The sequence below is a fragment of the Mobula birostris genome, chromosome X (genome assembly GCF_030028105.1).
Source record: "Mobula birostris isolate sMobBir1 chromosome X, sMobBir1.hap1, whole genome shotgun sequence".
Lineage (NCBI taxonomy): Eukaryota > Metazoa > Chordata > Chondrichthyes > Myliobatiformes > Myliobatidae > Mobula > Mobula birostris.
In genome coordinates, this window is record NC_092402.1 from 34613479 (window position 1) to 34640085 (window position 26607).

At 39.3% G+C, this 26607-nt stretch overlaps 1 protein-coding gene across 2 annotated transcripts; it reads right to left on the minus strand.

Moving 5' to 3' along the window:
• Positions 1-379: 379 nt before the first annotated feature.
• Positions 380-21255, minus strand: tut1 (terminal uridylyl transferase 1, U6 snRNA-specific). Of its 2 annotated transcripts, none has more exons than XM_072249195.1 (10): positions 21103-21255; positions 14628-14818; positions 12426-12635; positions 10937-11051; positions 10345-10445; positions 9306-9550; positions 7709-7818; positions 3128-3250; positions 2258-2350; positions 380-1485 (listed from the first exon to the last, which is right to left on the minus strand). In XM_072249195.1, exons 1-10 carry the CDS (start codon positions 21176-21178, stop codon positions 407-409), a joined length of 2343 nt encoding a protein of 780 aa, XP_072105296.1. In that variant the 5' UTR covers positions 21179-21255; the 3' UTR covers positions 380-406. The 2 variants fall into 2 exon arrangements, with proteins under 2 accessions (XP_072105296.1, XP_072105295.1); XM_072249194.1 differs by having other exon boundaries at positions 10315-10445.
• Between the last annotated feature and the right edge of the window lie 5352 nt (positions 21256-26607).

Here is a 26607-nt window from a genome sequence, read left to right on the forward strand (position 1 = left end):
ACATTCCATTTCAACAGAGAAAATTAGTCTCATAAGTTTTAATCTCCAATATCCCTCTCACTGAGAAAACACATCTAACAGATTTCTATCCAAATAACCCCAACTCATGTTGGCTGTGTGTAAGCATGAAGCCACTCGTCAACATAAATGATACAGAACTTTGATGCAATGAGCTTTTGTTAGACTTGCCCTAATTTTGCTTCCTCCAATTCTACGTTTCCAACACAAATGCTTACTTTAGCAACTCAAAATATAGAACTTCTCTTGTTCAGATTTACTGTTTTTCTGAGAAACTTATAAACTATTCAATGGGCAAAAAAAATTGCCATATTTCAAAAAGCAGTTCATTTTGTTTACAAAATAGCTATTAAAATGAAGATACATTAAATGACATATCTTTAATATTCTAGTCAAAATTTTCAATGCACTTTTCAGCCATCTTGGGAACAAACGATTTCAGGAAATGGAAGAATTCTACAAATAAAGTACAGTCTGGAATTGGTGCAACTCTGATCACAGTCCTCGTGTCTTCATTACCTCCAACCAGAAAGGCACTTAATTTAAATGTTATTAATGGACTAGATTTATCTCCAATCCCCTCCTGCTGCAATATAGCTTCAGTAACTTTTGCCTCAGTTTCTAAGGAACTGGTAACTGAGTGATCATCTGCATCAGATTCATTTGTTCTGTAACGAAGCTGACGTCTAATTTTTCTCCGTCCAATCCATATTCTGTTCCAAACAGCACACTTCCAAGTTACTTCTCCTTTGTACAACAGAACTTCAGTCTTTGCTCTTTTGGCATTTGATGTTTCTGCTAACTCTTCCACAGGATATGGTCTCTTCAACCCAAAGTTGATCTCTTCTTCTTTAATCTTAGCTTCATCCAAACTAGGGATCTTGGCATCGTTGATCTGTACATCATTTTCCCCAGTAAATGAACAGCTGCATTTAAGGACAGACTCCATTACATATATAACCGCATGACACACTTTGTCAAACCAAACTTCTCTAAAATCTGGAGATCCATGTAGTCTTTCCCTTGTTTGCTCGGAAAGGCATGACAGTTTAAAGGGGATACTCAACATATTCTCACCATCGCTCATTTCTTTGCCTGGACTATGATCTCCATGTGGAGAAGATGCAGGGGAACAGTCAGTACTACTTAAAGGTTGAAACAATCTGACTATACCCCAGACCTTCCCTTTGTTAGATTTTCTCTGGTACTGCAGGCTTCGACAGTATTTGCAGGCTTCATCCAACTGTCGCTTAAACCTTTGTGCCGTCCTTTCATTGACATTTCCTGAAACATTATGACTCAGTTCAAATGGATCCTGGATATTAATTGGACCAATTTTAAATTTTTTATCAGAATCAGGACCAATAAAGTCAGTTACAAGGTGAACTTTGCCGTCCTTCAATGAAATGACAGTTCCAGCGTAGTCAAATTCAGCATAAAACTTATAGAACTCTGCAAGTAGTACACCTGTTGCAAACAAAAATGTGTCAGATTTCCAAGGATAATTATTCATGCTATGCAAAATTTAACCTCACCATCTTTTTAGAAGTTTCCCTCTGTCAACAAGAAGGTTCTAAATGCTGGTGTGGCAGTGACAGAGGTTATTTAAAGGAGGAATGAAATGTATCACTTCAATCACCCACATTCAGCAATAAAAACTGAAGAAATGTGAAGCAGTAAGGTGCCAACTGAAGCAGCCTTGAACTTGCTCCAAATTGCAATGATTATTAAGCAGAATAATGCTGACAATGGAAATATAAAGACAGAATGCTGGAAATTCCTAATGAAAGGTCATTAATATAAAACAATAACTCCATTTCTGTCTTGACAGTGGCTGCCTGATCTGACTAATTTCATATAACCATCCCTGAAAATGGAGCTGAATACAGATTACTTACACAAGCAACATGCAAGACCATAACTACCACAGAACTGAATTTCATTTTGCCTAAATTAAAATGTAATATTATTGCATTATGTCCATTAATTTTAAAAAATATAAATGCTCAACATACACAGTACGACAGGCAACATCAGTGGAAACAGAACAGTGTGTGTTTCAGGCCTGAAACATCAACTGTTTCCCTTTCTACAACACTTTGTTAATATTTTTAATTTCCAGCATTGTTTGCGAATAATTTTAAAGTTTCAATTAACATTTAACAACCTGTTTACATAAAACTTAAAAAGAATAAAACACTAATTTTAAAGTTACAGTCAGTCAGAACCAAATACTTACATAAACTTTCAGTGTTTTTACTGGCTTCAATTTTAGAGCAATCTCTTGGAAAAGTGCAGTCCCAGCCATCAATTATACACTGGTCTTCCTCACCTTAATAAGAAGTTTTCTGTTAAGTTCCATTTCACTGAAAGGTTGTAACTTAAATATAAATATGATAATTGTAATAATTTAAATTCATTATCTGCATAGAATGGCAATTTGTAAGCTACAGCATACCTTCACAATCAATTATTTACTGAGGCTATGGATACTTTCAACTGTTAACTTTCTCAATGCATGCTCTCAGAATAATGACATTCTAGTTTGATTTACTTTAACTACTCCTATTTTACAAGAGTCCCTTTATAATAGATCTACACAGTAAAATTCAAACTTGTGTACAAATTAAAAGCTCCTATACAATTCCAGTTTCATCAAAAGGCTCTAAATACTTTATAGAGTTGAAGGAAGATTTTGGTGATCTCCACAGTCCCCTGCAGAGGTCATTATTTAACCATCCAAGATCTCCCTTCCTAACAATGCAAAGGCAAAACAACTGCTAAGGCTGACAGTCATTCGATGGAAGGCAGTCAGAGTAACATAGCCCAGGCCCTTTGGGTCAACTGGTCCATGCCAACCAAGATGCCCATCTACACTAGTCCCATTTGCCCACATTTGACCAATATCCTTCTAAACCTTCCCTATCTATGTACCTGTCCAAACGTCTTTAAATTTTTTTACAGTACTGTACTTGTGTCAACCACTCTGTATGCAGCTCATTCCATATACGTACCACGTTCAGTGAATACCACTCTCCTAATCCAGTAACACATGAAAAATCTGTTCACAGTAGTGAAGCTTTGACCCTGTTTTCTTATATATCCATACCTGCATGCTCTTTCAAATGGTTCACAGTGGGAAGAACTGGAGATGTTCGGTTCTGAAGGAAGAACACAACTAAGAGAGTAACTGCATAATTATTCATCAACGACCCCCCTCCAAAAGGATTTCCTGAAGCAAAAGTGAAAAATAAGTTATGTAGCCAAATGGGTGGAAACATTTTTGTCTAAGAACATTGAAACAGCTAAAACTAGCTAGATGCTGTTTTTAAAAAATATATAGGTTTAACAATATAAAGAGAATCTAAATTTTTCTATATTTCATCTGGAATTCATTTCATTGAGAACACTATACCACAAATACAGCAATATTCCCACACATGTATATTACAGTTAAATACACATTAAAGTGAATTTTACATTAATGTATAGTTCCTCGACTGACCCAAGCCAACTCAAAAGTTAGCAATTTGGAAATAAAACCCTGCAATAGTGTGCCTGATTTAAGTCCATCTAATGGAAGTTTTATCTGCAAAATATGATACAGGTGCACATTCCTTTATCCGAAATTCTGAAATCCAAAAAGCTCCAAAAACCTAAGTTTTTTTCGCCAACAGCTGACATCACTCAGGTGTGACGTGGCAGCACTAACAGAGGCTGCCAAACGTCAGTTGTGGCCCAGCACTCGTACTGGTTACACGTGTTCGCTGATATTTTGTGTTCACTGTTGACTTTGTGTTTAATTTCACTATGAAAATGTCAAAAAGAGCTGCAGAGACCCCTATGTGTAACAATGAGAAAAAGAAAAGGAAGCATCTATCATTATCAATAACGCAGAAAGTGGAGTTATTGCAGAAGCTTGATCGTGGTGTGTCTGTGCGGCGTCTTACTGAAGAAAATAGTGTCGGAGCTACCACTGTATATGATTTAAATAAACAGAAAGACAAGTTAATGAAGTTTTATAGTGACAGTGACGTTCTACATTTATTCCAATAAATCATTTACCATGTGTTTGACTCGGTTCGTTTGAAACTGTATATTTTTATGTTTTATTGAATATTTTTGTTGGAAATAAAATTTCTTCTTGTGATTATTCCCTAAACAATACAGTATAACAATTACTTACATAGCATTTACATTGTATTAGGTAGTATAAGTAATCCAGAGATGATTTAAAGTATACGGGAGGATGTGCGTAGGTTTGGTGAGCCACTGGGTCTTTAAGTCCACCGCACTGAGACAGGTTAAGTAAGAGACTTGAGCATACGTGTTTTTTGGTATCGGGGGGGGGGTCTGAAATCTGAAAAGTTCTGAAATCCGAACTGTAACTGGCCCCAAGGATTTTGGATAAGGGATTGTGGACCTGTATCTGAACACATCTATTTTTGAATATATAATGTATTGAAAAGTTGATGGATGGTATTTAAAGGACTCAAGAGAATAGTCACCTTAACTTTTCTTACTTGAAGGAGGGGAAATGTTTGACTAAATGGTTGTATTAGCCATACTACACAACCTATGATATTCTTGCAAAATGTAAGCGATGATGAACTCATTTGCAGAAGGTGTTTCAGCTAACCCCGATCATGCCCTAACCCAGTTTCAAACATGGTCACTTTTGGCATCCAGCTAGTTACCTACACTGGCCAAGAATTATGATTGAAATTATAGTTTTACACATTCTACCAGATGATCATTAAAGTATAGTACATCTTACCACATAAATTGGAGAACAATTGGAGTAAGATTTAATTTAAAACATAAAAATGATTAATGATGGTTCTTCATTTAAAAAGATCCTTTCAGTAGTTCAGTGGTTGTTTATCATATGCAACCATGGATGGCAAGTGTTGAAAGGACAAATTAAAAACAAAAAATACTAGAAATATCCTGCAATTGAAGGGCATCTTGAAAGAGAAACAGAGCTACAGTTTCACATTAATTACATTTTGTCAAAGCTCTTTAAAGTCAGCAATCTACAATATTTTCTTCCAGAGAATTAGTATACCTTTCCAACATTTTCTACTTTTAATTCAGGAATACATGGAACTTTGCCCTTTTCAGTTTCAGGATTAAATACGTCCATGGCCTATATTTTTAAAAGTTAATTCATGGAATGTGGAATTACTGTACAAGCATTGTTCCTCACTACCACTTCAAGTGCATTTAAGGATGGGCAGTTTTCTTGAATCTCTACAATCTTGTGAAAAGCAAGTAATGGATTCTGTACAGATCCCTGTCCATTTACAACCATTTCCTTCTTGGATTCTGATGGTGAGAGTAAATGACTGAAGCTCCAAACAGATGATCACATTCCTGAAGTTTATAAAAGTCTTGGTCTTGAACATGATTGTTAAAAGGAGTTCATTATCTGACCTTGTACGGGGCATTCCACTTTCTAGCTCTTTAGCTGCTTACCTCTTAAGTACCAAGAGGATGATATCAAGAGTGTCAGAGCTACACACCACTTTACATCTCCATGCTGTCTGTCATGGAAAGAGCACACAAAACTTAACAGGATTGACGGGTTTCCCATCTTTTTTAGGATTGCAAATAAGCCTGCTGATGGATGTTGGATCCCATGGTTAAATCAACAAAGAGAATGTAAAATGGTTAATGCTGCTAGAGACATTGGTGCAGGGAATCTAACATACCACTAAGTGATCTTCCAGTCTGATCTCACAGTTTATTTAGATTCACAGCTTCTGCCATTGAAAAGACTGTCCTTGTGATTTTGGATGACCCTTCAAATTTCCTGCCAACTTTCATAAACACAAAATAATCCGCAGATGCTGGGGTCAAAGCAACACTCACAACACGCTGGAGGAACTCAGCAGGTCGGGCAGCATCCGTGGAAATAATCAGTCAACGTTTCGGGCCGGAATCCTTCGTCAGGACTGTAGGGGGAAGGGGCAGAGACCCTATAAAGAAGGTGGGGGGAGGGTGGGAAGGAGAAGGCTGGTAGGTTCCAGGTGAAAAACCAGTAAGGGGAAAGATAAAGTGGTGGGGGAGGGGAAGCAGGGAGGTGATAGGCAGGAAAGGTGAAGAAGGAATAGGGGAAAACACAATGGGTAGTAGAAGGAGGCGGAACCATGAGGGAGGTGTGGTTCCAGAGATTTTGATCAATTTAAATGAGAACTTTTATCTATGAATCACATACCGCTTTTTCCCCCCCACAGTAAAAAAGGGAAATTTGTAGAGCATAAAGAACTAAAAATTCAAAAGAACTTAAATGCCAGCAGTTTAAAAGTATTCATCCCCCTTTGCTGAACCACCTCTCGCAGCTGTTACAGCCAGTAGTCCTTTTGGACAAGTCTCTTAACTTTGCACAACATCTTGGAAGTAAGATTTGTACATTCCTGCTCAAACCATGTCAGGTTAGTTGGGGACAGCAAGCTTGAGGCCTTGCCAGAGATGTTCAATTGGGTTAAGGCCATATGTCTGACTGGGCTTTGTGCTACCTGACTGATATGCAATATTAAATATATGCCACACATTCCACGAAAAAAAAAACACTTCCTTGCCTGTAAAGACTTAGCAAAGCATCATTTAGAGGATACTATAAAAACATTGAATGAGGTCTTGCGTTCTGATGAGACTAAAGTGGAAACTTTTGGCCTCAACACCAAGTGGTATGTGTGGCATAAATCTAATACTGCACACAGGTCAGGTAACACCATCCTTACTGTAAAGTATGGTGGGGGTAGCATCATGCTATGGGGGTGCCCTTCAGCAGCAGAGATGGAAAATCTGGTCAGGATTGATGGGAAGATGAATGCTGCTAAATACAGAGAGATCCTGGATAAAAACCTGCAACCAACTGCCAGAAAGCTTAAATTGGGGAGGAAGTTAGTCTTTTTCACCAGGACAACCACCCAAAGCACACTGCCAGAGCAACTATGGAATGGGCTTCAAATAAGAAATATATGTTCTTGAGTGGTCCAGACAGAATCCTAATGTCAACCCGATTGAACATCTCTGACAAGACCTCAAGATTGCTGTACAGCGCCGCTCCCCAAATAACCTGGCACAGCTTGAACATTTTGCAAGGAGAAATGGGCAAATCTTGCTCCATCACATTCTGCAAAGCTAATAGAGACTTATACAAAAAGACCACTGGCTGTTCAACTTAGTACTGAGCAAAGGGGGATAAATATTTTTTGAACTGTTGACATTTCAGTTTTTGAATTTTTAATTTTTCATGCTTTACAATTTTTCTTGATTTTTTTTGGGCTCTACTGTGAAAAAAGGAGCACGTGATTCACAAATAAAAGTTCTCAGTTAAGTTGATCAAAATCCCTGGTTGTTATACTCATTGATATGAACAAAGGGTTCAAAGGTTCATTTATTATCAAAGTATGAATGCAGTATACAACTCTGAGATTCGTCTTCTCCAGATAGCCACGACACAAAGAACACCATGAAAGTCGTTCACAGAAAAACGTCAGCCTAATTGAGGAACCGTGTGGCTGAGTACTTTTTCAAAGCAATGTACATGAGCAACAACTTTAAAGGCTCATTCAATTGGTTAAAATTTCCATTCACTCTTGTCTTCACCCTCTACTTAGGTGAATGCTCATGGTCTCAAAATTACATATACAATAACTGCAGCTGAGGGAGAATATCTTACCAGCCAAGTGTTTCTGTTTTGCCCAATGGCGAATAGCATAAACCAGAGACCTCACTCTTGGATCCAATGAAGCACACAACTGAAGAAACATTGTGTTACGTACAGCCAATCTATAAAATACAACATTTTCTATTATTCTTATAAGAATTTCAAGCCATCTAATAAAATGCTTTATTTAGCCTTTGTTAGCTTTACTTTGTTTTGTATTAAAAATCATAGTTAATTTTGATTTTATAGTAACTAAAATCACCACTCTGTAGTGAAGATCACTGGCACAGAAATTTTAATTATATGAAGTTATAGTTTGACATACGCATGAAAAACATTTTTAAAAAAATCATGAAAGACCAAGTTCTCAGAGACATAATTTATTAAGAATGTCTAAGCCACTTCAGAGGATCACAAGCCTAAACAGGACATTACCTTTTGACCAACATCTTTATCAAAGAAATGAAATCCAATGAAGATCTTAAAAAGGAGGAGAAACTGGAGATTTGGTAAGATTTAGGATATGAATTACACAGCACAGGGAAAAACAGCTGAAGTTGGGAGAGCTATGGAGTCAGAGGAATGTACAGAGATACTCTACAGGTACAGAGATAAGGAGAAGAAAGACCATGATGGAATTTTAAATTTGTAGTTGGGAGTTCTGACCACCTAATTAAGAAAAGTGTGAGGAGGACCTAGTAAATAGATATATTCAGAAAGTTTGGATAAACAGCAATAAAGATAAAAATAGATCAGGAGATTACTATAAATGACAAAGTTATTAATTAAGATTTCAGAGGTAAATTGCTCAAGTTTGAGTTTGGCCATTTTATGGGAATCAATCAGCTGGAAAGTATAAGGGATTTTGGACAGCTTGGGATTTAGAATGCAGAAGAGCACAAGGAAGTTATCAGGAAAGGAGCGAAAATGATAAGGGTACAGAGATAGTAGACAGGGTCAAAGGGGATGACTCATCCTCCTTCAACTTTAATGAAAGAAACTCTTCTAAAGCAAGATAACAAATAGAGTGAAGGAATCCACAAAGAGGTACAACTGAATATTACCATATACGTCACAAGGCTGAAACCATACAAATGCAAATATTGCCAATTACTAGTGTGTAGTTGTAGAAAAGTAGGACAGGATTTTAAGGGAGTGCAAAGAAAATGGTACTAGGAATAGAAAGTGAAGGCACTGCTGAAGATACCCTTCTTTTGGCAAGTCCCAATTTAGTTGGATATAATGGAAGTTTACAGCATATTCAATGACCTTGAAGAGATTAGGGACAGAATGGTTGTTTGCAAGGAAACCAGATTGGCTTATGAGGATTTGGAAAGTTAATTAGAAAGATAAAAAAGGAAGAAAGAGATGGGGAACTCAGCAGTGATAATGTGCTCAAAGAAACAGACTCATGAAAAAGTTCTCAGAAAGGGTTTTAGGGATAATGGGAAAGAAATTAAATAATTGTAGGTTCACAACTAAACCAGTTTAATTCTTGTATCTATGCTTCACACTTAACGATTAAAATGGTGGAACAAAAATTGTTTGTGATGGAAAGTTTCCTTTCTCTAATTATAAATATAAACAATTAGCTTGGTATGCACAGTACCTATTATTAATAGAGATGTCTCCTTGCAAGCCTGATTCCTTATGGATAAATTTCACCACAGGTAGCCTGGCAGTTGTAACAGCTTGAACCTTGTGAACACCTGGAACACACTTCTGTAACACTGTGGCTACAAGTTCAAGTATTTCAGGTGTTGTAGACGTTTTCAAGTCAATGTCCGATAAGATCGAATCCTCAGGTTGGCTTTCAGACTGAGCATCCTGTTTAACATCTTTAACACCCTGCAACTAAATATAAAAAAAATATTATTTGGATGGATTCTGCTGCTATTATTAATTTTCAACTCTTAGGCTGTCACCTTCACAGCTGGAATTTATTAAAATTTAATGAGCTATGAAATAGTTAAAACCACTGGGGAAATTTCAAGTGAGGACTCCAAAACAAACTGGATTTAGAATCTATTTTTTCAGCACTATATTGAATATCAATATTAAAGTTACTCAGATTTTGTTCTCAGGAGTTCAAAGGTTACACCAGTTATTGTGAAGTAATTACCTAAGAAATCTATTAACTTGCCTCTCAATGAAACAAAGATTACTAAGAGCGAAAAATGACAGCTTAATTTCAAAGCAGCTTCACTCATCCAATCTTAATTCAAGAAAACGTTACAAGATGGGAGGTACTGCAACAGTATCTTTTCTGCCACCTAGATAATATGACTTCTGTTTGTTAGATTAAAGCATTTTGGAACAGAACACCTAGCTATCAAAATTCAATTTTCTCCTCAGAAGAACAACTAGATATCAATCATACTTCATACCAACTAAATTGAGGCTCAATGTTAGAAAAAAACACTTTTTTTTTTAAGGAGCACAAATTTCTGCAGTGTTGCTTAAATGTCAGTTTCAAATTGAAATCATTAATACTCTTTTGGGTTGTTTAAAACAATTCAATATGCCAAGTACACAACAACTGGGGAAATTCTAATCCACTCATGGTTTTAAACACTGGCCAAGTATTAACAGATTTCTCAAAGAAACGTAAAATATACTTCAGTCTTATCTGTAGCATTGGCATTTGCCTGGTAAGTCTTTGTATTTTCAAGATCCAGAAAGAGATCCATGTCACAGCCATGAATATCAAAGGCATTCACTGATGACCCAAAGGGCAAGATTTTACAACCTAAGTACAAAAACACAATATGTCACTTGCTGTTACGTTCTCGTGTTCTAGTTAACAATATATTGAAAGAAAGTAGTACTTCAAAAACTAAACTGCTGTGTGAGTGAAATAAATTCTACCAACATATAAATGAAATAATGCCAGGAATACAAATTGTACAATGCTAGAGGTTAATTCATCTTTTCAACCCTGAAACATGGATTCCAATCTATCCCAGACTGCCGGCATAAAAGACACATGGGCCCATTGCACTGTAATGTCACAAATAAAGTCACCAAAAGCTGTATTCAAACATAAGAGTGAGAGAGAGTGAGAGAGAGTGTGAGAGTGAGAGAGAGTGTGAGAGTGAGAGAGAGTGTGAGAGAGAGTGAGAGAGAGAGAGAGAGACATACACACACACACATATATACATACATATAGTGATAGATAGATCGGGGGAGAGAGAGAAAACAAAACAATTATTAAAGATCAATGATAAACAGAACACTTACCTGGGAAGAATTCTAAAAAGACCTCTTGTAATAGTGACACAATCAGCTTCCTAAGCATTCTTTCATCGTCTGTAAACTCAAACAACTCCAACAACTTCTTCAACTGTTCATCAACCTGTCATACAAGCCATTGCTGTAATTACTCAGAACAACAGGAGTAATCAACAGTTTTAGTTTTATATAGAAAATCATTTAATGTTTTGTGATACTAAGCTGATCTCACGAGTGGATGGAAATTAAATGGAATAGTTTTTTTTTGTACAAAACTTGACAATGACTGTGTGGATAAATTCTACTGGAACTGATCAGATACTGTGAACAGATCCAAAGACTTTATAACAACAAAATTCAAGGAATTTGTAGGAAGAAAATTTATTTCTTTAGAACTTTTAACTAAAAATAAACCACATTGTACCAGCAGAGTGGCTTTGAGAACTAAACAAATGCTTTGTTTACATATTATAGTGATTGGATTCAAAACAGAAATAGATCTGATTCCATGAGCCACAGGAACATTTGTCAATTTAGAAAAATGATGCTGAGATGTGCTACAAAAGAACCTCTACTTACGAAATAAGTGAATCTCAGATCAAGTTGTTTTCAGCACAGAAGAAACACCACCTTTCATTTATTTTCATAGTATTCCATTTAAACCCCAGTAAATTTTGAATTTTAAGACATTGTACAGTACAAATTTTTGTTTGGAAAAAAATTGTATAACTGATTTTGCTCCTATTACTGAGCAAAAGCCATAAGGGTAAAATGGTATTTATTATAATTGAATGCAAACTCAAAAAATATGGAAGAATTGTTCTAGTTTTATCTAAACTGCATCAACTTTAAATTACAATTTGCTGAAATATAATCAAGACATTCTAAAAGTTTTTTTTTCTTTTTTTCTTTACAGCCAGAGATCCCATTTAAAACAATGGATTAAGACCTCTACACCTTATGCTTAGGAGAAAGTCAGCTACAGCTATTTTGTTTGCAGCTGGTTTTGCAAAGAAAAATGTTATGTAATACCAGGCAGCTTTAGTCTATTAGTGAACAAAACAATGTTGAGTACAAATTAAATTGGAAATAAACAATTTACCAGATTCTCACTGGGGAATGTTGAGATTTTCCTGCCATAAATCTCAGTGAATTTCAGCATTTAACATAAATCCTTTTAAGCTACAGATAAGGAGAGTGAGGAAATACCTGCTGTATTTACCATATTAAATTTTCTATTAACTGCAAATTCATACTTGAAACACCCTTTTAAAGGCATTTTCCACCTTTCAGCCAAGAAACTACTTAGACCATAATTTCTAAACTGCCACTATTTTCAGATGAAGTAAATCTTCAAGTGATACCTTTCAAACAACAACATAGTTGAATGAAGAACAATAAAAAAAAATACATGTTGGGGAGAAGGGCAATGCATTCTAATTGAAACTGCACAATCATATCCCAAAGATTTGCTGCATCCACGAGGGATGATACTTACATCAACTGCTTGACAGAGAGCCAAAGACAATTCTTCAAAATCTACGAACAGTTTTTTCCCAGGATCCTGCTTTTTCTTTGGAATATACTTGAATTCCTTATACTCTCTCTGTTTCACTCTTAGCTTCTGACCGTTCATGGCGTGTTGTGGGATAGACAGCACTTTTTCCACTTCTTCATTACTTTCCATCTCAACAATTGCATATAATCCCTATTGATGAAAACATTGCATGGTTAATAAACCACAATCATTTACAGTCAGTTTACATGCAGACTTAATAAATTACCTTCAAATCAGTCAATTGTTTACCTTTCTAACCAATCAGAAATTCCTTAAGAGAGGACCACGAACTAGTACAACAAAATAAGAACAGTCTTTCAGGATCATAGATTAAGTGCTATTATAGTTCTGGCAGGAAGTTTTAAAGGTGAAAGTAGCTTCAAAAAAATGGTACAGATATGAATGTGTGCTCATCTACAACAGCAGTGGTATGGAAGATAGCATTGTTAGACCACCTTTATCTCCTCTCCAAGGCTCTTGATTGAGTTTCCCTCCCCATACTAGTATTCTCCCACCAACATTTACCACAGTTACTCCGCCACTTTGAACAATTTCCAGATTTTATGATTATGGCCGATAATTTTCACCCTCTACATCCAACCCTCAATAGCTAGAGAATCTACAGCTCTCCAGATTTTCTTTGAAAAAGGTCAAAGTCCTTCTCCACAACCTCCACCATCACCCTCCTCCATCTAGCTGAACTAATTCTCAGATTATGTTATTTATTCATCCTACTGGCTTCCTTCAAATAAATGTTACAGTGGAAAGGGATATGGGACAAGTAGGACATTCTTGTTATGGGGTCCTTTCTACACCTCATTCTCTGTTAACACTGATGGTTATTGGCAGTGCCACATGTGGCTCTTGACCTAATCTTGAAAGTTTCATCAATTCTGCTGCCAGATACTACCTTTACTTCTTGTAGTTCACCTGAGACTATTCCCTTCCCTTCTCTGATTTTTCTGTTTCATTTCCAGAAATATAGCTTGTAAACACCACATATTCAGATTTTAAAATCAGTGTTTTTATTCGGTTCAAATGCCAGAATTTAAATCTGAGTTCTCCACAGATGCTGCTTAACCTGATGAATATTCTTATCATTTCCTGCTTTACAGCAGATTTTCAGGAAGCTGTGTTGCTTTTTTTCCACTCTTTAAATATATACAGGTGTCCCCTGCTTTTCGAACCTTCGCTTTACGAAACCTCACTGTTACGAAAGACCTACATTAGTTCCCTGTTTTCGCTAACAGAAGGTGTTTTCACTGTTACAAAAAAAGGCAGCGCGCCAAAAAAGCAGCCGCTCTCCCCCAGATTCGGAACTGCATTCTCGCCAGCATTACTTAAACACGTGTCTGTGAGCAGCCGTTAGCAAGATAAGTTCTAAGGTATCAGAAAAGCCTAAAAGAGCTCATAAGGGTGTTACACTTTGCGTAAAACTAGACATGATTAAGCGTTTTGATCATGGTGAACGAAGTAAGGACAAAGTGAGTTTGGCTTGTGGAAGTTGACAAAGATGATGTTGAAGAGGTTTTGGGATCCCATGACCAAGAACTGATAGATGAAGAGCTGATGCAATTGGAAGAGGAAAGGATAACAATCGAAACCAAATGCAGTAGCGAATGGACCGAAAGTGAAGTTGTCCAGGAACTGAACATGAAGCAACTGCATAAGATTTTCGCTGCAATGATAAAGTACGACCTTAATTTTGAAAGGGTACGTCGGTTCAGGGCATATTTGCAGGATGGTGTGAGTGCTTACAAAGAACTGTATGATAGAAAAAATGCACGAGGCTAGCAGTCAAGCATACTGTCGTTTTTCAAGCCTTCCACATCAGCCACAGCAGAAGACGAACCTCGAACTTCGACATCGAGGCAGGCAGACATAGAAGAAGATGACCCGCCTGCCCTGATGGAAACAGATGACACCTCAGTGTCCCACCACCCCAACCCCCGGGCCACGGACAGATACCGATCTGCGAAGAATGCAGCAGTAGCCGGGACGCACCCAGCACATCTTTAAGAAAAAAGTCGAAATAAACAAGCTAATGAATTAGGTGCCGCCTGGCACGTAAATGTTGGCCCAGATCAGAGGCGATTGCCGACAAATTAAGATCATATTGAAGTAAGCTGGGTTTTAACTTACTTTGTCCTTGTCCATTATCACGCTTGCAACTGTGCCAAAGTTTTGAAAGTAATCTGTTATCTCCAAGTTCGATGTGCCTTTTTGGAAACCACTAACAAACACACTCTTCTCTTGCTGCAACTTCCTGGTATTCCTCACACTCAAAAGCTTTTGATGTTTCTTTCCTTTAATGTGTTCAGTTAGGGAGGGACCTGAAAAACAAGAGTTCATAAACTATAAAGAGGGAATGACCATCTCTTTTCTACTTTTTTCAAGCTATTTAAAATCAAATAAGGACTAAATTTACTTTGTGTGCTTCTCTTGAAACATAATTTACTTCAGGGATTCTGTGATGTGTCCAAGTATGTGTACAAGATGATGAGAGGCATTGATCATGTGGATAGTCAGAGGCTTTCGCCCAGGGCTGAAATGGCTAACACAAGAGGGCACAGTTTTAAGGTGCTTGAAAGTAGGTACAGAGGGGATGTCAGGGGTAAGTTTTTTTACGCAGAGAGTGGTGAGTGCGTGGAATGGGCTGCCGTCGACTGTGCTGGAGGCGGATACAATAGGGTATTTTAAGAGGCTCCTGGATAGGTACATGGAACTTAGAAAAAAAGAGGGCTATGGGTAACCCTAGGTAATTTCTAAAGTAAGTACATGTTCGGCACAGCACTGTAGGGCTGAAGGGCCTGTATTGTGCTGTAGGTTTTCTATGTTTCTAACTGAGCAATGAGAGGGCTTCAAAGAAGAATCAAAGTTTTGCATCGTATATCTTGCACTATGATTTCAAGAGGTAACTTGAATACAGAAAGCTACAGCTCACTGACAATATGAAGCATAGACGTTTACGATAAATGGCAGGACTGAAAACAAAACATATTTTATGTTACATTTCCTAAATTCTGTATTCAACTTTAATTCTGATGAAGAAAAACTGGATGAAAAAGTACGCATAATTGTGTCCATGCTAATAGAGCCAGTGCTAGGACTACTGTATTTTATGATCCATATTAATTCTCCTTTCCATTTTTAAGAAATTATACACATATTGGAGAAAGTTCATTCGGTTGATTCCATGGGGAAGGGATGACCAGATGAAAAAGGTTGAATAAGTTGGGCCTATAATATTTGAAGTTTAGTACAGAGATGATCTCTGATTTGAAAAGAAAGAACTTGAAAAAACATGCAGTTGGGAATTAACATAATAGATGCTGAATGCTTCGCCTAGTGGGATTATCTACAACTACGGGGTATTAGAACCACAGAGCATTATAGCACAGAAACAGGCCTTTTGGCCGTTCTTGGCTGTGCCAAACCATTTTTCTGCCTAGTCCCACTGACCTGCACCTGGACCATATCCCTCCATACACCTCCCATCCATGTACCTGTCTAAGTTTTTCTTAAATGTCAAAAGTGAGCTTGCATTTACCATTTCATCCGGCAGCTCATTCCACACTCACACCACTCTCTGTGTGAAGAAGCCCCCCTCCACTAATGTTCCCTTTAAACTTTTCCCCCTTCACCCTTAACCCATGTCCTCTGGTTTTTTTCTCCCCTTGCCTCAGTGGAAAAAGCCTGCTTGCATTCACTCTATCTATACCCATAATAATTTTATATACCTCTATCAAATCTCTCCTTATTCTTCTACGCTCCAGGGAAAAAAGTCCTAACCTATTCAACCTTTCTCTGTAACTCAGTTTCTCAAGTCCCAGCAACATCCTTGTAAACCTTCTCTGCACTCTTTCAACCTGATTTATATCCTTCCTGTAATTTGGTAACCAAAGCTGAACACAATACTCCAGATTCAGCCTCACCAATGCGTTATACAGCCTCACCATAACATTCCAACTCTTATACTCAATACTTTGATTTATAAAGGCCAATGTACCAAAAGCTCTCTTTACAACCCTATCTACCTGTGACGCCACTTTTAGGGAATTTTGTATCTGTATTCTCAGATCCCTCTGTTCTACTGCACTCTTCGGTGCCCTACCATTTACCTTGTATGTTCTAACGTTGGTTTGTCCTTCCAAAGTGCAATACCTCACACTTGTCTGTATTAAGGTCCATCTGCCATTTTTCAGTCCATTTGTCCAGCTGGCCCAAATCCCTCTGCAAGCTTTGAAAACCTTCCTCACTGTCCACTACACCTCCAATCTTTGTATCATCAGCAAGTTTGCTATCCAATTTACCACATTATCATCCAGATAATTGACATAGATGACAAATAACAATGGACCCAGCACTGATCCCTGTGGCACACCACTAGTCACAGGCTTCCACTCACAGAAGCAATCCTCCACTATCACTCTCTGGCTTCTTCCATTGAGCCAATGTCTAATCCAATTTACCACCTCACCATGTATACCTAGCGACTGAATCTTCCTAACTAACCTCCCATGCAGGACCTTGTCAAAGGCCTTACTGAAGTCCATGTAGACGACATCCACTGCCTTCCCTTCATCCACTTTCCTGGTAACCACCTTGAAAAACTCTAATAGATTTGTTAAACATGACCTACCACACACAAAGCCATGTTGACTCTCCCTAGTAAGTTCTTGTCTATCCAAATACTTGTAGATCTTATCTCTTAGTACTCCTTCCAGTAATTTACCTATTATCGACATCAAACTTACCGGCCTATAATTTCCCGGATTACTTTTAGAGCCTTTTTTAAACAAGGGAACAACATGAGCTATCCTCCAATCCTCCGGCACCTCACCCGTAGATACCGACATTTTAAATATACTTGCCAGGGCCCCTGCAATTTCAACACTCGTCTCCTTCAAGGTCTGAGGGAATACCCTGTCATGTCCTGGGGATTTTCCTACTCTGATTTGCCTCAAGATAGCAAGCACCTCCTCCTCTTCAATCTGTATAGGTTCCATGACTTCACTACTTGTTTGCCTTATTTCCATAGACTCCATTCCAATTTCCTTTGTAAATACAGACGCAAACAACCCATTTAAGATCTCCCCCATTTCTTTTGGTTCCATACATAGCTGACCACTCTGATCTTCAAGAGGACCAATTTTATCCCTTACTATCCTTTTGCTCTTAATATACCTGTAGAAGCTCTTTGGATTATTCTTCACCTTGACTGCCAAAGTAACCTCATGTCTTCTTTCAGCCCTCCTGATTTCTTACTTGTTTTTTTTGCACTTTTTATACTCCTCAAGCACCTTATTTGCTCCCCGTTTCCTATACATGTCATACATCTCTCTTCTTCTTTATCAGAATTCCAATATTGCTTGAGAACCAAGGTTCCTTATTCTTACTCACTTTGCCTTTAATTCGGACAAGAACATACAAACTCTGCACTCTCAAAATTACTCCTTTGAAGGCCTCCCAGTTACCAATCACATCCTTGCCAGAGAACAACCTGTCCCAATCCACGCTTTTTAGATCGTTCTCATTTCTTCAAATTTGGCCTTTTTCCAGTTTAGAACCTCAACCCAAGGACCAGATCTATCTTTATCCATGATCAATTTGAAACTAATGGTGTTATGATCACTGGAACCAAAGTATTCCCCTACACACACTTTCATCACCTGTCCTAACTTGTTTCCTAATAGGAGATCTAATATTGCATACTTTCTTTCAGTACAAGTGGTGTTGAGGCCAAACTAAGATGTCATCATCTTGCTGAATGGAGAATCAGGTCTGAGAGACCGATTGGTCTATTTCCATTTCTTATGTTATTTAAATATATTCAATTATTTTGAACCCTTTGGTTCTTCGGTTTTCTGTCCAGATGATATCAATGTGACGCACAAAAAAAGGAGAATATAGAGAGTGGAGCATTTTCATATCTTGCTGAAGTTCAAAATGTCTCAACATCTCCGAAAAGTGGATGTTATCTATTGAAAGGGGAACATATATCTGCTCTGAAGCAATCATTTCCAACAGAAATAAAAGCACTAAACAAACTAAAACACGAGGAATTCTGCAGATGCTGGAAATTCAAGCAACACACATCAAAGTTGCTGGTGAAAGCAGCAGGCCAGGCAGCATCTCTAGGAAGAGGTACAGTCGACGTTTCAGGCCGAGACCCTTCCTCAGGACTAACTGAAGGAAGAGCTAGAAAGAGATTTGAAAGTGGGAGGGGGAGGGGAAGATCCAAAATGATAGGAGAAGACAGGAGGGGGAGGGATGGAGCCAAGAGCTGGACAGTTGATTGGCAAAAGGGATACGAGAGGATCATGGGACAGGAGGCCCAGGGAGAAAGAAAAGGGGGAGCGGGGGGAACCCAGAGGATGGGCAAGGGGTATAGTGAGAGGGACAGAGGGAGAAAAAGGAGAGAGACGCTTTGTCCGCCAGAGAAAGCAGGATCTCCCAGTGGCCACACATTTTAATTCCACATCCCATTCCCATTCTGATATGTCTATCCACGGCCTCCTCTACTGTAAAGATGAAGCCACACTCAGGTTGGAGGAACAACACCTTATATTCCGTCTGGGTAGCCTCCAACCTGATGGCATGAACATTGACTTCTCTAACTTCCACTAATGCCCCACCTCCCCCTCATACCCCGTCCGTTATTTATTTATATACACATTCTCTCTCTCCTTTTTCTCCCTCTGTCCCTCTCACTTTACCCCTTGCCCATCCTCCTGTCCCATGATCCTCTCATATCCCCTTTGCCAATCACCTGTCCAGCTCTTGGCTCCATCCCTGCCCCTCCTGTCTTCTCCTATCATTTTGGATCTCCCCCTCCCACTTTCAAATCTCTTACTAGCTCTTCCTTCAGTTAGTCCTGACGAAGGGTCTCGGCCCGAAACATCAACTGTACCTCTTCCTAAAGATGCTGCCTGGCCTGCTGCATTCACCAGCAACTTTGATGTGTGTTGCTTGAATTTCCAGCATCTACAGAATTCCTCGTGTTTGCGTTTTTAAATTCCTATGCTGACTGGACCGATAGTTAAAAAAAAAGCCACCCAGTGGCAGGAACATAGGGAGTTGGCAGTCTCTGTGCTCAATAGTAAAGCAACATGGAAACATCCTGAGACTGTGGTTCAGAGATACACAAACATCCCGTCTACTTGGGCTTAAGCAAGGCCTTCGAAAAGGTCTGGAAGGTTAGGTGGAATTAAGGGAGAGCTGGTTAGGTGGATTCAAAATTGGTTTGGAGGGAGCAAGCAGAGGGTGACGTTTGAAGGTAGTTTCCTGGAATGGAAGCTGCTGAACACCTACGCTCTGTCCGTCAGAGAAAGCAGGATCTCCCAGTGGCCACAGATTTAAATTCCACGTTCCATTCCCATTCTGACATGTCTATCCACGGCCTCCTCTACTGTAAAGATGAAGCCACACTCAGGCTGGAGGAACAACACCCTATATTCCGTCTGGGTAGCCTCCAACCTGATGGCATGAACACTGACTTCTCTAACTTCCGTTAATGCCCCACCTCCCCTTCGTACCCCATCCCTTATTTATTATTAAATTTTTCTCTCTCCTTTTTCTCCCTCTGTCCCTTTCACTATACTCCTTGCCCATCCTCTGGGCTTCCCCCTTCCTTTCTCCCTAGGCCTTTCATCCCATGATCCTCTCCCTTCTCCAGCATCATATCCCTTTTGCCTATCACCTATCCAGCTCTTAGCTCCATCTCTCCCCCTCCTGTCTTCTCCTATCATTTTGGATTTCCCCCTCCCACTTTCAAATCTCTTACTAGCTCTTCCTTCAGTTAGTCCTGACGAAGGGTCTCGGCCTGAAACGTCGACTGTACCTCTTCCTAGAGATGCTGCCTGGCCTGCTGCGTTCACCAGCAACTTTGATGTGTGTTGCTTGAATCTCCAGCATCTGCAGAATTCCTCGTGTTTGCGAGAATGAGGGATGACCTTATAGAAATGTTTAAAATTATGGAGGCAGAGATAAAGTGAACAATAGCAGTCTTTGCCCAAGGTAAGGGAAGCCAAAACTTGGGGGCATAGGTTTAGAGTGAGAGGGGAACGACTTAAAAGCAACCAGAAGGCAACTTTTTCCACGGAGAGGGTGGTGGGTATATAGAATGAGTTGAGGTAGGTACAATGGTGTCATTTGAGAAGCACTACGTGTAGGGACAGGTCTTGAGGAGCATGAGCCAAATCCAAATAATTGGAATCATCTGGGTAGGCGCCATAATAGACTTGGACTCATTTGGCCGAAAGGTCTATATCCATGCTATATTACTCTCAGGCTCTTCCACCAATCTGGGGTGAAGATAAGGATGTTTTGAAGGAGGTAAAGAAGTAAAATTGAGCGCAAGACATGCATGAGGTAAAAAAAAACAGGTGGCTATGGAATAGTGGGGGAAATGTAGGGGACAATCAGAAACCGGGGATGGCGGTGAGGGGAAAAGGGGCCAATCGCAGGGCAAAGGTGGGGGTGGGGAGCAAAATCACAGGCCGGGGATGGCGATGCGCTCAAAACCCTCTCCCCAACTCATTGGCCGCTGCGCGCACCCGTCGCCCTACCACCACTAGCCGTGCGTGCTCCCGAAACCTCCCGCCCGCGGACTCACTGTTGGGAACTCGGATATCGCAGAGTGAACAGTGATAACCGCCGCGCCCGAGCGGCTTGACATCCGACTCGTTCATCGCCCCACTCCCCTCGAACTCCTTCAGTACGAATGTGCTGGGGACCGTGCAACGGCCTCTTCAAACCTTCCCACCGCCGTACCGTGCCGCCATCTGATTCCTCCCCCGAGTCCCAGTACCCAGGCAGATGTTCCGCCGAACCAGTCACCGTCCTGGGCATGGAATTTATTCCCCCTCCGTTTTGCCTACAGCCCCCAGTGTTCCATTAATGAGGTGTCAAACAGGCCGTGCCATTTGCAGGTACAATAACGACATTTAACAGACATTTCGATCAGATTTTGCATCGGAAGAGGGATACGGGCCAGTTGTGGTATGGGACTAGTTTTTGTGGGCTACCCTGGGTGGGTTGGCATAAAGGTCCTCTTTCCAGGTGGTATTTCCCCATGATCACCCCTACACAAACCTCAGTCTTACTCACTGTATTACTGTGCTTCACACTCATTGGAGCTAATTAATGGGAAACTATTCAGCCGAGAGGCATCTACCACACAGGTGATCTGCAACACAGAGATTGCTTGTGTGTTTGCAGATTCAGAAACCAAGCCTCAAGTTATTGCTGACTCCAACATTAAACATACAAGAGACCAAGTTGCAACCGCAATCTGACCCCCTGCTATACAACATCGCCAACAGTAATTTTCATGATCAGGAAAATTTGGGGTCATGGAGTCTAATCTCCATGAAGGCAGATGTTGATTATCAAATTCTCACCATCTTCACTGCAGCAGTACAGCTTCTGGCCAGGCAAAGAAGAACATATGTTCTGACACAAATTTTATAATCTACCAGCTAATAGTGATCTCTGCACCTTTTCCACTTTTGTGACATAGGCACTTAAAGAGAGATACCACCAAGGTTATCTCAAGAAAGTCCATCAGTGGGATAAGCAAAGCATCACTCTGGTGTACTCTCCCAGGCCAAAATGCTGACACTGATACTCCAGTTACAATGTGTTGGATACAAAGCAGTTAATGGTCTCTCAAAATAGACATTCTCTTCTGAGTTCTGTCATGGCATGAAACTCCCATGTGGATAGAGGAAAGACGTCAAGAATTATTTCAAGAACCGTTTCAAAGCCGCCATGAAAATGTGTAACATCACCACTGGCTTGTGGCCAGTGACTGCACAAAATAGAAAATAGAGCATTGAAAACTGAGAGTCCACTCATTGGGAGTACACAGCAAATGGTAGAAAGAGTGCACCAGCTAACCAGCTCCCAAACAACCCAAAATCCTTCTGCCCTCCAACAGTGACAGAGTCGGCCACTTCAGAACCCACTGAAATGAAATAGAAAAACATCATCCTCAGCCCCATTTCTAAATTAAATCTTTATTCCAGTTGAACTCAAAAGTTTATTGTTAACGCCTGATAATAATGGCCTTTTCATGGAAACTTGCAACAGTTGAAAAAATGTTCTCGCTCAAAATAAAGGATAGACATTTTCACATACCCAAGTAACATATAAAAAGTCAAAAAGGCATTCTGAAACAAAGAGTGCAGGCAAATTATCTTATAATATCACATTGAATTATAAAAATGTTTCACAGAAAATAAAACATTTCAGTATTTCAGTTTATGGTATACATGCCCATTGGAAACACCCTGTAGGTAACAGAATTTCTAGTGCTAATCTCATTATTTGTAAAATCACATTTTAGAATGTTGAAAGATCTGAGTGTTTATGGTTCTGAAGAGCACAATGAATGGCAGATTCATATTAGTTGTCCCTGTTTATGTACACGTGTTTGAATTCCACCTTGATTATATTGGCATTTGTATTACTCCACAGGCCTTACTTGTTCCTCAGGTTTGAGTTTCTCCAAAACCTCTGTTCCAGAACCTGTTGACAATGCAGAATATGTAAAAAATCTGGCACCATATGGCATAATTCTGCATTCTTATTGAAAAATAAGAGTGAGTGATCTAGCCCTTTGAGATGGCAGAGCTATTCAATACAAACATAGCTGATACTCTTTACCACATTTCTGCCCAGATGCCTTCATACCAGACAGTCATTGGGAGAACATGATGGTACCAGAGATTAAAATCAAACTTTGGTTGCTGGAGCTCTACTAGTTGTGCCACTGTACTGGCTAAATCTTTCCTCACATAATAATCCTACCTCCTTAGCAATTTGTCTAGTGAAGCTTTATTCCAGTCACTGAATAGCAAGTATATTCTTTCTTTGGTAAGGAGTCTAAAACTGCTCACAATACTCCAGTTGAGTTTGCACCTATGCCATGTATAATTATAACTGAACATCTTACCTGCTGTATCCAAAACCTCTTGCAATGTAAACCAACATACCATTTGTCTTCTTAAATACTTGCTTCACCTGCACACTTGTCTTCAATAATTGAAGTCTCTGGAACATCCAGATCTCTGCACGTCAGCATTTCCCAATCTTTCACCATTTCTGTAAACTCTGTCTTTATGTTCTGTCTCAATACGGGGTTTCAATCTGAAATGCTGAAAATTCCTTTCCTCCCATGGATGCTTCTTGACCACTGAGTCCTTCCTGCAGATTGTTATTTGCTCCAGATTCCACTGTTAACACTCTCTTGTGTCTATGTCTTTAAGCTTTTGTTTACCAAAATTAAAAACTTCACACTTATCCAGTGTGATCTGCACCTGCCCTGTATTTGCCATTCAGTCAACTTGTCTGAATTTTTTTGAAAAAGGTTTGCATCATCCTCACAACATACATTGACACCCAGTTTTGTGGCATCTGCAAACTTAGAAATATTACATTCAGTTTCCTCATCCAAATCATTAATATATGTTGTGACTTGCTAGGGCCTATAGGCTGATTCCATGGTACCTCACTTGTCTTCAGCACCCACTCCAAAAATATTATTTAGTCCTATTCTCTGACAATCAATTCTCAATCCATGTGAGCACTATACCCCCAAATCCCATGGACTTTAACTTTGCATACTAACCTATGAAATGGAACTTTATCAAAGGCTTCTGAAATTTCAAATGCACACCATCCACTTTTTTGCCCTTATCTATTCTGTTACACCTTCTAAAAACTCCAAAGTGTTTGTCAAACATGTTTTCCGTTTCACGAGTCTACGTCGGCTTTTATTAACCCTGTTGTTATTTTCGAAGTATCCGAAACATCATCTGTAACAGACTCAAGTATTTTCCATATTACAGATAAAGAAATTGATGTGCAGTTCCCTGTTTTCTCTCCCTCCCATATAATATTGAGTGGTGTTACGTCAGCCACGTTCTCATTTCCAGGAGCCATTCCATCATCTAAAGAATTTTGGAAGGTAACAACCTTCACAACACTTGTATTTTCCATAGCTACCTCCCTTGGCACTCTGCGATGCAAATTGAAATTAACTGAGGATTTATGGGCTTTCAGTCATATTAATTTCTCTGATACTTTCTGTTATTAATACTATTGTTTCCTCATCATTAAAGATAGCACTGATGAATTTGGTTATTTGCTCTGCCATTTTCTTATCCCCATTATAAATTCTTGCATTGTCTTCACTAACATTTTCCACCCTTTCTATTTATATGTAGAAAACTTTAATGGAGATACAAGAGAGGCTATAGATGATGGAAATATGGAGCAACATGCAAGGTGCTGGAGGAACTCAGCAGGTCAGGCAGCATCTAAGGAGGGAAATGGCTGGTCAAAATTTCTGGTTGAGACCTTAACCTGCATCTATTATTAGAGGAACAGCGCCTTGTATTCTACTTCGGTAGTCTCCAACCTGATGGTATGAACATAGATTTCTCTAACTTCCGGTAACCACTCACCTCTGTGCCCTTTTCTCCCTTATCCCACCGGCCCCATTATCCCATCCCTTTCCACTCCCCTGCCCTCTCAACGTGCCCATCACCCACACATTTCACTGTCCAGTTCCCCTCTCCCAATTCCTTCCCTTTATTACATTTTACACTGTCTTCTCCGATCAGATTTCACCTTCTTCAGCCCTTTATCACTTCCACCTGCCACCTCCCAGCTTTTTACATCATTTCTACTGCCTCCTCCCTCACCTGCCTATCACCCCTCTCTCAACTGGATCCACCTGTCACCCACCAGCTTTTGATCCACCCTTCCCCCCACCCCACACACACACCTTTATACTGGTTGAATTCCCCTCTTTCTTTCCAGTCTAATGAAGTGGAGATAGGAACAGAATCAACAAACTCATTCATAAGGCCAATGATGTTGTGGGGATGGAACTGGACTCTCTGACGGTGGTGTCTGAAAAGAAGATGCTGTCCAAGTTGCATGCCATCTTGGTCAATGTCTCCCATCCACTACATAATGTACTGGGTGGGCACAGGAGTACGTTCAGCCAGAGACTCATTCCACCGAGATGCAACACAGAGCGTCATAGGAAGTCATTCCTGCCTGTGGCCATCAAACTTTACAACTCCTCCCTTGGAGGGTCAGACACCCCGAGCCAATAGGCTTGTCCTGGACTTATTTCATAATTTACTGGCATAATTTACATATTACTATTTAACTATTTATGTTTTTATTACCATTTATTATTTATGGTGCAACTGTAATGAAAACCAATTTCCCCCGGGTTCAATAAAGTATGACTATGACTAACCCTATGAAGGGTCTCAATCCAAAATGTCAACTGTCTATTTCCCTTCATAGATGAAGCCCGACCTGCTGAGTTCTTCCAGTGCTTTGACTGTTGCTCCAGTCTACTTTTATGTTCTTTGCACATTGACTATCATACTATAGTTTTGTCTTTTTTACTGAATTCTAATCTGCTTTTAGTCCTCGGGCTTTCTACTTTTCTCCATCAACTTTAAATGACTCCTCTTTGGATCTGATACTATCTTTAAGTTATTTTGATAGCCACAGCTGGGTTGCCTTTCCTTTTTTTGGTTTGCACCATAGGTGATGTATACCTGGTTCAAGCATTCATTCACGAAATATTAACCATTGTCCATCCTATGTAGCTTCCCATGTATCATAGCCAATGAGTTCCTCACACCTTTGTAGTCCTTTTTTTGGATTTAGGACTCCAGTTTATTGCACAACTATTTGTTATCATGTCTGCTTCCAAACATAGGGTTTTAGCACTTTTGAAGCTAACAATAGTCTTTGCAGCTTCAGGATCATTGGAAACAATTTCATAACAAACACTGCTAACATTTTAAAAATTATCATCCAAGAAGATAAATTTGTTAGACTTTCTGCTTTGGACTGACTGGATAACTCAGGCTTAATGCTGTAGTGACTTCTGTTTCTAATTTGCAAAATGAGTTGGCATCAGAAACTAAATGCAGAGTGTGCAAATCTGATAATTATACCAAATTAAGGATGACAGCAGGATTAAAGGAGGCAGATTAAAACTAGCTAATTCATATTCAAAAAGAGCTGCACTGATGAAAATTAACAGAGCAAGTGTAAAGTACTTTTCATCAGAAGTGAAAAT